This window comes from Barbus barbus (genome assembly GCF_936440315.1).
Source record: "Barbus barbus genome assembly, chromosome: 9".
NCBI lineage: Eukaryota > Metazoa > Chordata > Actinopteri > Cypriniformes > Cyprinidae > Barbus > Barbus barbus.
In genome coordinates, this window is record NC_136737.1 from 13385195 (window position 1) to 13402828 (window position 17634).

A 17634-nucleotide genomic window follows, 5' to 3' on the forward strand; every position below is an offset into this window, starting at 1 on the left:
GACACATGATAGAGTGTCAAAATTAAATTAATATAATTTTAAAATTACACTTTTTATTTGAATATAATTTTAAATTAATTGAATTAATCAATGGAGAAAATATGGAGTATCAAAGTAAATATGGAATGTAAATTTACTTTCAAAATAATTTTTCTAAATATAGAGTACCAATTTACTAAAGTAAATAGGAAGTATAAATGAAGTATTAATTTTAATTATTTTTATTAGTTAAGTAAATATGGAGTATTCATTTCATTAAATTAATGAAAGTATTAATTTCATTTATTTTATTTTATTAAGGAGTATATTGTAATACAGAGTATAAATAAACCTAAAATGAACAAACATACAAATGAAATTTTAATTACTTTTATTTTATTTATTATTTAATTAAATATAAGTATCAATATAATAAAATCAATATGGAGTATATTTAATACTTTAAATACTAATAAAAATATTAATTTAATTTAAATACTTTTATTTTAATTATTCAATTAAATACAGAATGCCTATACATTATAGGTTGGCCAGCTGTGTAATAATAATAATATGATTTTATATATTTTTCACAAAATAACTTCCTTCATTCGCTCTCTTCTCTCTATGCGAAATCTCTCACTTGCGTGAACTCCCTTTGAGATTACTATGATTCAGTCTTGAAATGCTGGGGTCAGAGAAGGCGATCGGATCCCATCATTTTTCTGTGTCTGGAGAACGTTACAACCCCAGAACAGGCCTGTCATCTTAGAGTTCACCCTCTTTGCCAATCGCTATTTTTGCTCTCGCCATAATTTAGCACAGATTTTTAAAGCTCTGCTTTATATAAACGCATTAGCATTTGAAAATACACACACATATAAGCACAAACCCAAATATACAAGTACATCATCTGACCTGGCCAATCAACCTTAACAAAGATGCTTCGGTTTTTTGGGGGTTGATCAATAAATAAACCAACAACTCACTTGTTTTGTCGAAACTCTGGGTGATGTTGTCGCTGTGGGTCGATGAGCTGCTGGAGTAGGTGACTGTTTGCCCATCCAAAACACCTGGAACTGGAGAGCTGCCCGGCCGAGAACTGCCCACTGAACTGGAGGGCCTGGAACTGGCACAGTTCTGACAAAAAAGGAAAATGCATTTTACTATCAATATAGTGTGGGGTACAGTCTGAGATCATTAGTGAAAATACTTCTGTTTTGCATTTTTCTATTTAATATAATTATATATTCTGTCAAATAGATATTTTTTGTGCATTAAATTTGGTATGGATATGAAGAAATATGGAGGAAAAACAACTAAAACTAATGTTAAATATAGCTGCGAGCAGCGATGACGGGCCCAAGCCGTCAGCATACGCCACCCCGGTGGCATCGATAAAACGGTGCCCAGCGAGCACAAGCATCACAGTAACCCTCTGGCAGTTTGATTTTAAGGGATACGGCAATTAAAGGGTTAATCCAAACCATCAACTCTGTGAAACACACACACACAGAACAACATATAAAACTTTAAATTCTGTGAAAATATATTTTTCATTGGTAGTTGATGTTAGTTAATGCATTTACTAATGCTAACAAATGAGAAATTATTATAGTTACCAAAGGTTTTAATGATTTATAAGCATTTTTTAATGATTTATTTTTCCATTAACTAACATGAATAATTTTTTCTAACACAAATGAATAAAGTAAAAAATATATTGTTAATATTTAATGTTATTTGTGAATTAACCAATGTTAAAAAACAACATTATTTAACTGTTGTTAGTTAACATCATTAATAAATATATACCATTTAATGTTGATCAAAATCAATTCCAAAATGTGTTAATATATTATTAAATTTTAAAGTTTTATCTTTTGAACATGACTATTTTTCTAATATTAAAAATATTTTGTTCATTGTTAGTTCATTGTAAGTTCATACTATCAATGAAGAATTAACATGCTGTAAAAAATATATTTTTCATTGTTAGTTCACGTTAATTAATGCATTTCCTAATGTTAAGAATTGAGACCTTATTATAAAGTGTTATCAAAATCTTTAATGATTTATAAGCATTTTTTAAAGATTTTAAAAAACAGACCCTCTCTCTCTCTTTCTCTCTCTCACCCACTGGCTCAATCCACACAGTCACTCACACAGTCACTCACACCCCACCCCCACCCCCACCCCTCACTCAGCTGCAGGCTGACAGGGATCTCTCACTCAGAAGCAGTCTAAGTCTAACTCTCTGATAGTTTTCAAATTTTCTCCTCTGCATAGTGTATTGTAAATTCATGAAATTAATCACATATCCTCAGACTGTATTGTTCTGTGTATGTAATTTTTTATGAAGTGTTTGGAAGCTGCTCTTAAAAGATAAAAAAAAAAAAAAAATGATCTTTTTTACTGTAACTTTAATAAATTGCCATTAAATCATCGTTCAAGATATCCTAAATCCGTCCGCAATTTAGCATCTTCAGTATTTTGGCATCATGATAAAAAATGTTTGGTGTGATTTCCGTGTTTCTGCTTGGAGGAGTATTAATTTGTTTACAGCCCGTTTTTAAAAAAAACCCACATTAAAATAAATATAGCCGACTTCCTGTTGGTCGTAGCTAATGACTGTAAATTAGAAAGTTGTCCGGATTAATTAGAACAATTTATGTACCGAGTTTGGGGTCTGTAGCTAAAACTAACCCCCTCATTTTTGACAAAAGGTGGCGCTATAGAGTGCCTCTTCCACGCCCGTTTATGAGCTTTTTCCAGTGTCTAACTATCATTAATACTCATATGTGTGTTGAGTTTCATGACATTCTAAACATGTTATCTGCCTCAAAATCACCAGAAACGAATTTTCAACTTTGACACGTTGCCATGGCAACATAATTTTAGATATCAATATTCCCTTCACAGTTTTACATCGGCCGTGTTTTGACATTATTCTGGTGAAGTTTGAAGCAAATCGAGTAAAAATAAGATGCTGAATTCAAAGCATTTTGAAAACGACACACTTCCTGCAGCCAGTTGGTGGCGCTATAACTTTCAGTCATAATAGTCACATCTATCCGATCGGCATCATACAACGAACAAATCACTGAAGTTTGATCTACATCATACAATGTGTGTGGACATTATTAGGCATTTCCTGGGTCTCATTTTTCGCCATAACTTCATCGCCTCGCCACGGGCAAACCGTTCGACATATCAAAAATATCTTCGCAATTTAGCGTCCCCAATGTCCTGAGATCATGTTCACCGAGTTTGGTGGCAATCGTATGGAAATCCTCAGAGGAGTATATCAAATTCCAGAGCATGCGCTTTTTAAACAGCCCTGAATAGCCGACTTCCTGTTGGGCGGAGCCTAAGACATGCTGCGCGAAAGTTGTTCAGCTCAATGAGTTCTATATGTGTACCGAGTTTCATATGAATACGTGCAAGTATGTGTGAGCTATACATCAAGTTTTCTGACAATTTTCCAGGGGGCGCCGTAGAGCCCCTGTGCCACGCCCGGGTCCCAGCCTCAGCGGCGTCCTAATGGCCGCAGGTTCCAATGTGCGTGCCAATTTTCGAGAGTTTTCGGGCACGTTAAGGCCCCCAAAAGTGCCCGGATGATTGAAATAAAAAATAAAAAAAAAAAAAAAAAAAAAAAAAAAAATAATAATCCTTAGAAGAACAATAGGGCCCTGCGCCTTACTGGCTTGGGCCCTAAATATCAAAAGTCATATTTGAGATCTAAGTAGTCATGCATTACATACATGACCAAAATGTACACAGACATGTATGGAGGTACCGCAAAATAAATATCCACAGAAGTCTCACAGGAATGTAAACTAGATCTGACATAAAACCCACAACCTTACCCCTCGTATCACAGAATGACATTTAATGGGCTTTGACATGCAGCCCTGGTTAAGATGGCGTCTGAAGACGTTTATTTCTTATAAGTAAATGCATAACCTAGCACTATATCAACATTTAAAATCATAAGAGAGCACATTTTACAACAGGAAATGCACATATATGTAGTATACATCTCTCTCTTTTCAGTCTTATATCTTGTCAAAACTTGAATTAGGATCAAAAAACTAATCTGCTTCCAATTTATATCTATATTTCAGGGCTGTCAGGGATCCAGACCCTGCTAGTATCGCAGCATGTTCATTTTTCATTTGGCCAGTGCAACTGACAGCTTTATTTTTCTCAAGCAATCTGCCACAGTATGTACAAGTGTGAGGTCACAGGGGTCAGGCAACAGTTGGTATGAAGCGCCCTGGCAGCACTGGTTTGGCTCATGAATAAAAAAGTACAGCAAGAACGGAAACTATATAGAGAAGGAGAGAGATGTTTAATAAGCCGCTACATATGTTCAGCAAATGGGACTTAAATATCATGCTGTATATTCATTATCTGCCATTTACAGTAACTACATTCATGGAGACTGGAGTAGTCTCCATGAATGTAGAAAAAAAATGTACAAAAAAAATCCTTGAGAAATCATCTGTATAATTACTAGACTCAATGCATCATCATTTAAATTAATTGAATAAGTCTAGAAAAAATAGATACAGATCATATTTACATGCCTGATTTATAACTCAAGTGTAATTGTACTGTTCTCGCTGAGGTGTAACAACTCCAACTAAACAGTGAGCTAAACTCTCTCTATTCATGAACATGTAGAAATCCGAAATTCTTTGTATGCAGATTTATTTTCTTCACATTGTACTGAATCCATACATATGAGATGAGTGATGAGAAATGAGAGAGTGAAACTAGAAAACAAACAGCAAAATACTGTAATTAGCTAAGCCACATAGCTTTCATGAACATTACTCTTACAGCACAAAATCAAATCCTTAAAAGTTAACTTAGTCAGAACAAAGATTATATACAAACAAGCGATGCTTCTGCTGGGGAATCAACAGGCAGGATGAATTATCTCTGTCGAAATGACTGTCTGCATTTTTTGACCAGTCTGCCGTTTTTTCCGCGTCTCTAATGCGGTTTTCTAGTTCCTGTTTTTTCTCAGTTAACAAACGTCAAAATAAGAGTCTGCATGAACTGAAAGTATACCAAATTAAAAGCATAAAAATTAAACTTAAATGCCTGAAGGGCAGAACACTCCCCGTCTGACCTTAAAGGTCACTATTAACTATCAAATGTCTTTGAATCATCAGTCTTCAGGCAGAAGAAGAACTACTTCTGACACTGGTCTTAAGAACACCTTCGCAGAACCTTGATCTGATGTCCTGAGCTCCACCTTCCTTACTTTGCTGTCTCTCCCAGGGAAGACAGCTGTGATCCTTGCCATAGGCCATGCGTTACATGCAGCTTGACTGTCCTTTAGGAGCACAATGTCCCCTTCTTTCAGGTCCCTTTGAGAATCTCTCCATTTCTGGCGGACTTGCAGAGTGGGGAGGAACTCCTGACGCCAGCGGCGCCAGAATCTGTCAGCGAGAGCTTGGACTTGTTTCCATTGTCTGCTGAGAAGATCCTTGTCTGTGAAATCTCCGTGCGGTGGGGCAACCCCAATCTTCTGGGTAAGTATCATAGCAGGAGACAATATGAACGGTGACTCTGGGTCAGTGGAGACTGGAATGAGAGGACTGCCATTGATTATCGCAGTCACTTCCATCATGAGTGTGCACAGGACGTCGTGGGTGAGTTGGATGTTCTCTTGAAGCAGGATTGCATCGAGGATCCGTCTTGATAAGCCTATCATACGTTCCCATGACCCACCCATATGAGACGCATGAGGAGGATTAAACACCCATGAGCACCCTTGTTGACTCAAGAAGGTCTGCACTTTGAAGTCAGGTTGTTGTCGGCTTAATGCTAGCTCCTTTGCAGCAGCCACAAAGTTTGTTTCGCAGTCCGATCTTATCTGCTTTGCAGGTCCCCGTATGGCAAAGAAACGTCTCAATGCATTGATGCAACTGGACGTGTCTAGGGAGTCAATGATCTCGATGTGCATGGCTCGGGAGCTCATACAGCAGAAGAGCATCGCCCATCTTTTGCTTTGGGCCTGTCCACCTCGTGTACGCCTGGAGACGATTTGCCATGGTCCAAACACATCCACTCCTACATAGGTGAAGGGTGGACGTGTGCAAGCGTTCTGGAGGCAAGTCTGCCATAAGCTGTTCCTCTGTTCTTCGGCGTAACTTTCGGCACACTACACATTTGTGCAAGACAGAGGCAATAAGTCGTTTTCCACCTATGACCCAGAAGCTCGCTGCTCTAAGGGCCCCTTCTGTGAAGTGGCGGCCTTGATGCTTTACCTCTTCATGATACTGTCGCACCAACAGCAGAGCAACGTGGCTGGTCTTGGGCAAGATGATGTTTTTTTTTTCCTGAGTGCTCAAGTCAGCATATTTTAATCAACACAAATCAGATCACCTTCAAGAACAGGTCTGAGCTTATGAAGAGAACTGTCCTTGGTTACAGCTTGTGCAAGCTCAAGAACTGCGAGCTCTTTAGCATAAACATCTTCCTGTGCCGCTCTGATGATGATATGTCTCGCCTGAGACAACTCATCCGGAGTACGTGGGAGGTTGCAGTAATGCCATCCTTTACATTTACTGGACTTGTTGTGTCTGTACGCGCTGGCTATGTGGATGAGTAGGGCAATAGCCCTGGTGAGGGAGCACATACATGAAAACCGCTGAAACCGTGTGGTGGTAAGATCTCGGTTTTGAGTCTGAGTAAGAAAAGTACTCACTTCAGGTCGTATTTCCATGTCTGATTCTGGGTTGACAAGTTCAAACGTCCAATTTGTATCTGTGTCAGATGGATTTGGTTTGTGTAAAAAGGCTGGTCCAGTGAACCACATAGTCTTTGTCAGTTGGGACGCAGGAATTGACCTGGATGCGTGGTCAGCCGGGTTGTCCTCTGTGTTGACGTAGAACCATTGGTTAGGCCTTGTTGATTGACGAATTCGTCTGACTCGATTGTGAACGTAGACATAGAAGCTTTTTTGTCTGATTGTAAATGTATCCAAGCACAACCTTGCTGTCACAATAAAACTTGATCTCATCAAGCTTCAGGTCCAGTTCATCTTGGATGAATTCGGCGACTTCCAAGGCTAATACTGCGGCACACAATTCCAACCGAGGAATAGTAGGTTCAGACTGTGGTGCCAGTTTGGCCTTCCCTAAAATGAATCCTACTTCGACTTGTCCCTCAGCTTGAATGGTCCTGAGATATGCCACAACTCCAATGGCTTTTGTGGACGCATCGGAGAACACACATAGCTCTGTGTGTACAGCATTGGAAAGTGACGTTGCGGTGTAGGAACGTGGGATATGCAGCTTACTTATGTCATGGAGTGACTCACGCCATGCTTCCCATTGCTTCAACTTTTGTTCTGGAAGAGGATCATCCCAGTCACATGTGTTTACACTGAGTTCCCTCAAGAGACTTTTGCCTTCAATAATCACCGGTGCAACCATGCCTAAAGGATCGAAGACACTATTCACTGTTGACAGAACTCCCCTGCGAGTAAAGGGTTTCCTGTGCTCTGAGACTGTGAATGTGAAAGTGTCTGTCGTTGTCTCCCACAGCAGTCCCAAACTGCGTTGCACTGGTGTAGCTTCACCGCTCAAATCAAGATCTTTCAGAACTGCTCTGTCCTCTGGTGCAAAGGCCTGAAGGACAGTTTCACTGTTTGAGGCAAACTTGTGAAGCCTCAGATTCGATTCACTGAGAGAGGTCTGTGTTCTCTGTAACAGACTGATAGCTTCAGCTTCAGTTGGCACACTAATGAGCCCATCATCTACGTAAAAATGATGTTCAACAAACTGAACCGTGTCTTCTCCGTATTTGTGTGCACCCTCATGGATGGCTCTCCTTAGTCCGTAGATGGCTACGGACGGTGACGGACTGTTGCCGAAAACATGGACCCTCATCCTGTAGTCGATAATGTCCTTAGACATGCCATTGTCTCTGTACCACAAAAACCTCAGGTAGTTCCTGTGGTCTCTGCGGACAAGAAAGCAGTGGAACATCTGCTGTATGTCAGCAATCACTGCTACCTGTTCCTTGCGGAAGCGGATCAGCACCCCAATGAGTGAGTTATTGAGGTCAGGGCCTGACAGAAGAACACCATTTAGAGATGTGCCGAAGTACTTTGCGCTGGAGTCAAACACCACGCGGATGCTTCCAGGCTTTTGCGGGTGGTAAACTCCGAAAGTAGGCAGGTACCAACACTCTTCATTCTCCTCCAGTGGAGGAGCCACTTCTGCATGTCTGTTGTCAAATATTTTCTTCATGAATTCTAGAAACTGGTCTCTCATCTCAGTTTTTCTCCGCAGCGTTTTCTCCAGGGAGGTAAAGCGAGTGAACACCTGTTCGCAATTGTTGGACAAGCGCTGATGGGGAACTCTAAAGGGGAGAGGAGCGACCCAGTTGTTTGACGTGTCTCTATACATTTCTTGGTCCATGATTTCCAAAAAGATTGTGTCCTCCATGGACTGGGCGAGTTTGTTGTCGGACTCAGTCTCGCTGAAGACATGTAGTCCAAGGGCCTCCAACGATGCCTTGTGTGGTTTGTTGTTCTTCTCCTTGCCATGGGACACATCTTCAGTCAGCTTCATGAAGCCTTTACATGGTCTGAGAATAGAGGGTCGGCCATTCTCTAGCACACTTGTCTTGAATGCACTCACAGCTGGTTTGTGTGCATTTCCTAGGCACACGTCTCCTACCAAGACACGTCTCCTACCAAGTCTTTGTGCAAAGGGGGCGTTGTGAGGTCCGCTCACTTGCTGTCGGACTTTATGGACTCTCACAATGTCTCTGCCTAGCAAGAGGAGGATTTCCGCCTTGGGGTCGAGTTCTGGTATGTGTGCTGCTACACTCCCTAGGTGTGGATGATGACGGGCTGCATCAGGCGTCGGTATTTCAGAGCGATCAATGAGAATGTCATTACACTCAATTAGCGGTGGTAGCAATAGGCTAGTCTGCCCATCAAGCGATTCGACCTGGAAACCCTCTGCCTTTCTGCCTGACGTCTCAACTAATCCGGCACAGGTCTTCAGTGTGTAAGGGAATGGTTGGCCCTTGATGTTGAAAAGCTCGAAGAAATCTGAACGCACCAGTGAACGGTTACTTTGTTCATCCAAAATAACGTACATGTTGGTGGCCTTTTCACGTTGACCTTGAGGGTATATTCGTACCAGACAGATCTTCAAGCAGGATCTTGCTGTACGATCTGGACCACATACCTGGGTGCAGTGTGAGGAGATGGCTGTGCTGTCGCTAGCATGTTCCTCTTCCTCCCCGCCATTATCTGGTGGGAGTGTAGGCCTTCTGTAGACTTGAGGTGGTGGACCTGGATGCATAGCAGCATGATGTTGCTCGCTGTCGCACTCCAGGCACTTTACTGCTGCTTTACAGTCTCTTGCAAGATGACTAGCTGATATGCAGCACTTGAAACAAATTCCACTCTCCTTGAGAATGCTCTTTCTTTCTTCAAGAGTCTTCCCTCTAAATACTCTGCATTTCCTTAGCGAATGTGGTTTGTTGTGAATGGGGCAGTTTTTTTCTGGCCCACCGGGCTTTCTCTCAGGTGAGTTCACAGGTGGGTCTTTACCTGAAGAGATGTCTGTCTCGTGAACGTATATTTTTCTTCCATAATTATTTGAGATACTTCCTTGTCTGACTTCAGTCCGTTGTTGCTGGCGTATAGAAGGATGAAACTGGGATCATTCCTCCGGCGTGCTGTAAAGTAAAAAAAGTAAAGTCGTGACGTATTGTCAAGTATGGTGACCCATACTCGAAATTGGTGCTCTGCGTTTAACCCATCCAAGTGCACACACACAGCAGTGAGTAGTGAACAAATACACACACACACACACACACACACCGTGAACACACACCCGGAGCAGTGGGCAGCCATGCTGCAGCGCCCGGGGAGCAATTGGGGGTTCGGTGCCTTGCTCAAGGGCACCTCAGTCGTGGTATTGAGGGTGGAGAGAGCGCTGGACATTCCCTCCCCCCACCTACAATTCCTGCCGGCCGGGGGCTCGAACTCGCAACCTTTCGATTACGAGTCCGACTCTCTAACCATTAGGCCACGACTTCCCCCGGTGCTTCGTCGCAGATAAAATTGGCAAAGTAATCGAATGGGGGAAAGTAGCCGTTGTTATCTTCTTTAAATTTTGAGCCAACTGAGAGCCATTTCTCCTGTAGCCCGTGAGGGAGTTTCTCCACGATGGGCCCAATGCCTCTGGCGGTATCCAGGTAGGCCAATCCTGTGAGGTAACCTTCTTCTCTGGCACCCTGGATTTCCATAAGAAGATCGCCTAAGTCTCTCAGCTTCCCATAATCTTTGATTGATATTCTTGGGAATTCATCCAGTCTCTTAAAAAGGGACTTCTCCATTACTTCAGGCGCAGCGTAGCACTCTTGGAGGCGATCCCAGGCCTTTTTAAGTGCTACATCTGGGTTCCCGACATGCACAGAGAGAATCCTTTTGATGTGTTTCACAGACTCTGGTCCGAGCCATTTAATCAGCAAATCTAACATTTCAGTAGAGGTGAGTCCTAAGCCTGTAGTAGCATTGCTAAATGATGACTGCCATGCTAAATAATTTTCAGGTTTATCATCGAATCGGTAGAGACTTGTACTCACTAAATCACGACGAGCCAGGTATCGTGCCAGGTGTTCTGTTTCAGGAGTCACACTTGGGTTGGATGATGCATACACAGGCACGTATGATGGCGCTGTTGCTTTAAGTGGTAAGGATGATGCTTTAAGGATGATGTGTTGTGTTGGGTTTTGCGGGGTGTCCGTTGTCTCTAATGGGTGCTGTATGATGTCCATCATACCTTACCAGACCTGTATGACCTCCATTAAGTGGTGTACTGATGGGTTACATCCCTGAATTTAGCATGGTTGCTGAATAATGGCCTTGTCAGCGCTGTGTTATACTCAGATGGTCTGTTATGGGTTTCAACCTCTTCTTGCCCATCCACTAACTGTAAGTTGCGTTCTGCTGGAGAATTCCATGTGACGTAGCTCCCTTCTGACAATGTTGCATGGGCAGATGCTTGAGTTCGTGGTACGTTATGTTCAGCTTGTGCTTCAACATATTCATTAGTGCATGTTACAATTTCATTTTGTAAATTTGCTTGAGAAGATACATCGCTCTTGATTGAACCTTCTTGACCTAGTTCGGCTGCTTCTAATGCCTCAGCTTGGGCAATAGCTGCGGCTGCCTCTCTTTGAAGTTCAAGTGCGCCTAGCTCGGCTTCCAGCTTTGCTTTTCCTAATTGTAGCTCTGCTTCTTTCTCTGCTCTTTGTACCTTCAGCTCTGCTTCTTTCTCAGCAAATGCTGCTCGTGCCTTCGCCGCCTCTGCTTTAGCGCGCGCCCTTACTGCTGCACTCGACGCCGATGAGTGAGAGCTCCTTGATTTTCTTGTGCGCGCAGATGCATTGTCATTCCTTTCTGATTCCATTTTACTCATCTTGCTTATCTACTTGCTTCTCAAGACGTTGAAAACTCCAGCTGGACATCGCTTTTTCACTGTACTGTTCTCGCTGAGGTGTAACAACTCCAACTAAACAGTGAGCTAAACTCTCTCTATTCATGAACATGTAGAAATCAGAAATTCTTTGTATGCAGATTTATTTTCTTCACATTGTACTGAATCATACATATGAGATGAGTGATGAGAAATGAGAGAGTGAAACTAGAAAACAAACAGCAAAATACTGTAATTAGCTAAGCCACATAGCTTTCATGAACATTACTCTTACAGCACAAAATCAAATGCTTAAAAGTTAACTTAGTCAGAACAAAAATTATATAAACTCAGAAAAAAAAGAAACGTCCTCTGACTTTCAACTGTTTTTACTTTCAGTAAACTTAATGTGTAAATATTTGTATGAACACTAAAAGAGTCAACACCATAAGACATAAACTAAAAATGTTTCACAGATATGTGACTAACAGAAATAGAATAATGTGTCCCTGAATGAAGGGAGGCTCAAAATCAAAAGTACCAGTCAGTATCTGGTGTGGCCACCAGCTGCTTGAAGTACTGCAGTGCATCTCCTCCTCATGGACTGGACCAGATTTGTCAGTTCTTGCTGTGAGATGTTACCCCACTCTTCCACCAAGGCACTTGCAAGTTCCTGGACATTTCTGGGGGGAATGGCCCTAGCCCTCACCCTGCGATCCAACAGGTCCCAGACGTGCTCAATGGGATTGAGATCCGGGCTCTTCGCTGGCCATGGCAGAACACTGACATTGCTGTCATGCAGAAACTCACTCACAGAACGAGCAGTATGGCTGGTGGCATTGTCCTGCTGGAGGATCATGTCCGGATGAGCATGCATAAAGGGTACCACATGAGGGAGGAGGATGTCTTCCCTGTACCGCAAGGCATTGAGATTGCCTGCAATGACAACAAGCTCAGTCCGATGGTGATGTGATATACCGCCCCAGACCATGACGGACCCCCCACCTCCAAATCGATCCCGCTCCAGGGCACAGGCCTCGGTGTAACGCTCAAAAAGAGCACTTTTTGCCACTCCTGTCTGGTCCAGCGAAGGTGGGTTTGTTCCCATAGGCGGCGTTGTTGCTGGTGATGTCTGGTAAGGACCTGCCTTACAACAGGCCTACAAGCCCTCAGTCCAGCCTCTCTCAGCCTATTGCGGACAGTCTGAGCACTGATGGAGGGATTGTGTGTTCCTGGTGTGACTCGGGCAGTTGTTGTGGCCATCCTGTACCTGTCACGCAGGTGTGATATTCGGATGTACCGATCCTGTGCAGGTGTTGTTACACGTGGTCTTCCACTACGAGGATGATCAGCTGTCCTTCCTGTCTCCCTGTAGCGCTGTCTTAGGCGTCTCACAGTGCGGACATGGCAATTTATTGCCCTAGCCACATCAGCATTCCTCATGCCTCCCTGCAGCATGCCTAATGCACGTTCACGCAGATGAGCAGGGACCCTGGGCATCTTTCTTTGGGTGTTTTTCACAGTCGGTAGACAAGTCTCTTTAGTGTCCTGCGTTTTTAGAACTGTGACCTTAAATGCCTACTCTCTGTAAGCTGTTAAGGTCTTAACGACCATTCCACAGGTGCATGTTAATTAATTGATTATGGTTAAATGAACATGCATGGAAAACATTGTTTAAACACTTTACAATGAAGATCCGCCGTTTTTTCCGCGTTTCTAATGCGGTTTTCTAGTTCCTGTTTTTTCTCAGTTAACAAACGTCAAAATACGAGTCTGCATGAACTGAAAGTATACCAAATTAAAAGCATAAAAATTTAACTTAAATGCCTGAAGGGCAGAACAGTAATATCCTGACCACTAACATACAAAAATTAATTCAGATTGAAAAAAAGACTAAATTTGTGAGACAGACTCATTGATAGATACATAGGCAGAAAGACAGAAAAACAGACAGATTAACTGATAGGCAGACAGACAGACAGAACAATAGACAGATTAACTGAGGTAGATTAATTAAAATAGGCAGACAGAACAGCAAAGACAGAGCAACAGACAAGGAGACAGACAGACAAAACAACAGACAGAACAACAGACAAGCAGACAGACAGACAAAACATACAAGCAGACAAACAAAACAACAGACAAGCAGACAGACAGAACGGCAAACAGACAGACAGACAAAACAACAGACAAGCAGACAGACAGAACGGCAAACAGACAGACAGACAAAACAACAGACAAGCAGACAGTCAGACAAAACAAAACAACAGACAGACCAACAGACAAGCAGACAGACAAAACAACAGACAGTCAAAACAGACAAGCAGATAGACAGAATGGCAAACAGACAGAACAGCAGACAAGCAGACAGACAGACAGAACAACAGACAAGCAAACTGACAAACAGAATGACAAACTGACAGAACAACAGACAAGTAGACAGACAGAATGGCAAATAGACAGGACAACAGTCGAGCAAGCAGACAGACAGAACAACAGACAAGCAAACAGACAGACAGAACAATAGAATGGCAAACACACAGAACAACATAGGTGGTTGCCTGGTCACAGTGTTGCTAGAGTGTTCAGAGTGGTTACTAGGCTGTTGCTAGGTGGATCCTAGGCCAGTGATAAGGTGCTCTGGGTGGCTGCTAGAGCATTCTAAGTGGTTGCTATGGTGGTCTCGGATGGGTAGACAGTTACAAAAATAAACATCAGTTTACTCTACGATGAGTTAGAAAATCGTAAGGGTTCCCTCAGGCAAAAAAAAACATCCATCTACAGCACATCCTGTACGTTATCACTACTATATTGGAAGTCAGTACACTGCCTGACCACTGCTCTCATCCAATAAAGAAGAGTACATTTTCCTACCCCATTCTGGACCCCGTCCAGCACCAAAGCTATTCGGTGAGATACAGTATATCACCTCTAGATTTATGGCGCAAAATGGCATTAGCTAAAAAACCATCCGCCACACGCGGCCAGCGAATCTCATCACGTGGACTTAGAAAATTGCCCAGAGAGCGCTAAAGGGTCCCACTGCTAATATGACCCGCCACGATTTATCAGCTGCTACCTGGCACTCGCGTTTGGGGCCTCAGTCGTTTTTTACAAGTCCCAGTCTTAACGGTGTCGGGCCTGTCAGGGGGGGGTCAAAGGGAAGAGGGAGGGGGCCATATTCTAAAATCAATCCGCCTTTAGAAATTGTCTCATTCCGTTCTCAATGACCTGGTGGCGCGGCAAGGGCCGAGTGGGACAAACTGCCGTAGGCCATAAACCGTGACAAGCCCGGAGGAGAGTTAATGTGGCCATTCATAGAGGAACCGCTGGAGGTGAGGTGCTTCGCTGAAGGGGGGTGTCTATTAACTACTTTTAAACCGCTTTGGTGAAGCTAAGTGATCTCCGTCAACAGCAGCCTCGCGTATAAATACTGGCCTGACAGTTTAATGTGAAGGGACGAGCTTCCACAGGATTAGAAACATGTAACCCAGGGCTGCTGCTTGACATTGGCTGGATTGAGGTGGCCTGAGTGGGTGTGTGAAAAGAGACCGGGAGCGAAACATGCACTGCGTTATGAAATTTGCACTATATAAAGAGTAGAGGCCTCCAGTAGCCGAGAAAACATGCAAACATGCAAGAACTTACAGAGAAATTTAAGGCTTTTCTTCTTTCTTTGATTCTGTTGACTGTGTTTCGAACCTGTGGATAACAAGGAGGGGGTGGATGGTTAAAATGTCACGACTCAGTACTAAACACTTCATACAAAACACTTTGCGCTCGCATGAGTCGTGGCCCCGGGAAGGGGAAATTCAATCCGGACTGGCAATAGAGAAAGCAAACAGCCGGCATTGCATAAAAGTCAATGAGTGCCGGCAAGCAAAATGTTCCAGTTTGTCACACGTAATGGGTCCTGAAAGTGACACGTAGAGTCGGCAAAGTAAGGAGAGCATCTCAACTTCTCATCCGTCACACCATACAGGGGGCCGCGGGAATAAAGCGATAAAGGAAACGACCACCCTTGCAGAACAAATTACATTTAGACTGTGTGAGAAAAACTTGGGTGATGCATGCTGAATGACATACACAGTACTATAAACTCATGCTGAATGAACCGATAACTCGTAAATACGCATCAAATTTAAAGCCTTTTTTTCTAGCAGCTTGTTTATTATGTCACAGCAATGCCAATTTGCTAAGCCTGAAATATCATTTTTTGACATTTATGACAAAAAATATATAAAAGAAAAATTCACTGCTATTAATTTATTTAGAAAAATGCTAAATAGTATATATATATATATATATATATATATATATATATATATATATATATATAAAATATTAAAAATAATTTGTACATTACATTCAAATATTATTCATACATTACATATTTATATTTGCATATTTATATTTGCATTAATTCTAATATTACAAAATAAGTTATTATTTAATATAATAAATCATATACAAATAAATAAAATTATATATACTATATATATATATATAAATACTAATAATTATAATTAAAATAATATATTTTACTTTATATAGTGCTTTTCCCAAGCTCAAAGCGCTTTACAAAACATGCAGTAAACAGTAAATATATACACACACACACACACACACATACACAGTAATATATATAATAAAACATATAATATATATTAGAAAATTCTATAGAATTCTAAGAGAAAAATTCTAAGAGAAATATTACAAATTAATTTTGTTAACATATATTGACAAAAATGCTATATTCACACACACATTTATATACATAATATTTTGTACATTAAATTCAAATATATTTAAATTCTGAGAAGAAATTTTCTAAAAAAACATTGCAAATTTATTACATTAACATATCGACAAAAAAAATGCAATATATGCTAAACGTATGAATAAAGTTATACCAAAACCTACATTTTTACATTATAATTTAATATAGCTATTACATTATTCAAATAGTATATATTCATACTTACATTTTTAACTTTTTTTTGTAACTTTTGTAACACATGTGCCTTGTTGTGTTTGTTTATATCTATATTTTCTGTATGTCAGTATTCCCCACATCATACAATCCAATCCAGCTGTTTCCTGGCCTGCTAGATATTATTTTCCAGCCTGGCTGTGAGTGACCACAAAAAAAAAAACCTGTCTGCATTTCCCAGCACGAGCGCAGCACAAGCGCCAGCCCTTCGCTAGTGAATATGCATTAGCTCTTGTGACTTCATTAGGTTTTGCTGTTGTCATAAATTATTGCTGCCATGCAGATATATACACACTAGCATGTTCTGAACAAACACCATCAGCGTGATGACAGAGTTAATGAAGAGAATAGAAATGCTCTGACAGCTCGGAGTCAACGGTAATACGCTCTCTTCTCCCTCTCCCACATTTTGAGTTTGCTGTACCTTTAATGAATGGAACTGGAAAATCAAATCAATTTATTCCAGGTAAAAATCACAGAAAGCTATTCAAAAAAGAGCATTTCCAGCATCGAAAGGATCTGGTTTGAAGTTGCTGCTCTTAAAAGCAGTTTAGCTGTTTTCCTCTCAAGGTTTTAAAGTGATGTAGCCCTAATGTTCAATATAAAAATACATTAGATACTATTTCCATATGAAAGCAATGCAAATGGACACATTTGCCAAAGGAAAAAGAAAGGTCATAAAAACAATGACCATTATTAAGTAAAAACAGACTAAATTATATAACGATTTTTTTTAATGATCCGTTTTAATATGTTCTAGGGGTGAAATGATCAACTGTAGATAAAAAGGAAATTATCATCAAGTGAATTGCAATTATCTGTTATTCTTATCAAGAGATCACAATACAGGCATTAATACTATTTCATTATTACAAGTATTCTAATGTTCAACAAGTAACTATACATAATTTCGCATTAGATAAAGCTAACAAACCGATTTATATGGTATTTAAAGTATTTGACTACTAAATATTCCCATGGCTTAACTAATGGCTGGTGCACATTGGGAATAAATGGCATGTTATGTGAATCTGATCTCTCTCTCTCAAAAGGCTGGTTTTACATATTCTCACTTGCATGTTTTCTTTGAGATAATCAACTGTACAGATGAGCGAAACCGATTTTATAGTCCGGGTAGAATTGAAATATTCTGTGACTTTTTTTGTATTTGTATACTAACACTGATCATTCTCC

General features: G+C 41.0%; 1 protein-coding gene across 1 annotated transcript in view; it reads right to left on the reverse strand.

Moving 5' to 3' along the window:
• LOC306875478 (adhesion G protein-coupled receptor D2) overlaps window positions 1-17634 on the reverse strand; it is a 91866-nt gene that overhangs the window by 30692 nt on the left and 43540 nt on the right. The window contains exons 22-23 of the mRNA XM_079426089.1: window positions 15096-15149; window positions 969-1119 (exon numbers count right to left, since the gene is read on the reverse strand). Coding sequence (XP_079282215.1) covers window positions 969-1119; window positions 15096-15149 — 205 coding nt within the window. The remainder of the gene's footprint in view (window positions 1-968; window positions 1120-15095; window positions 15150-17634) is intronic.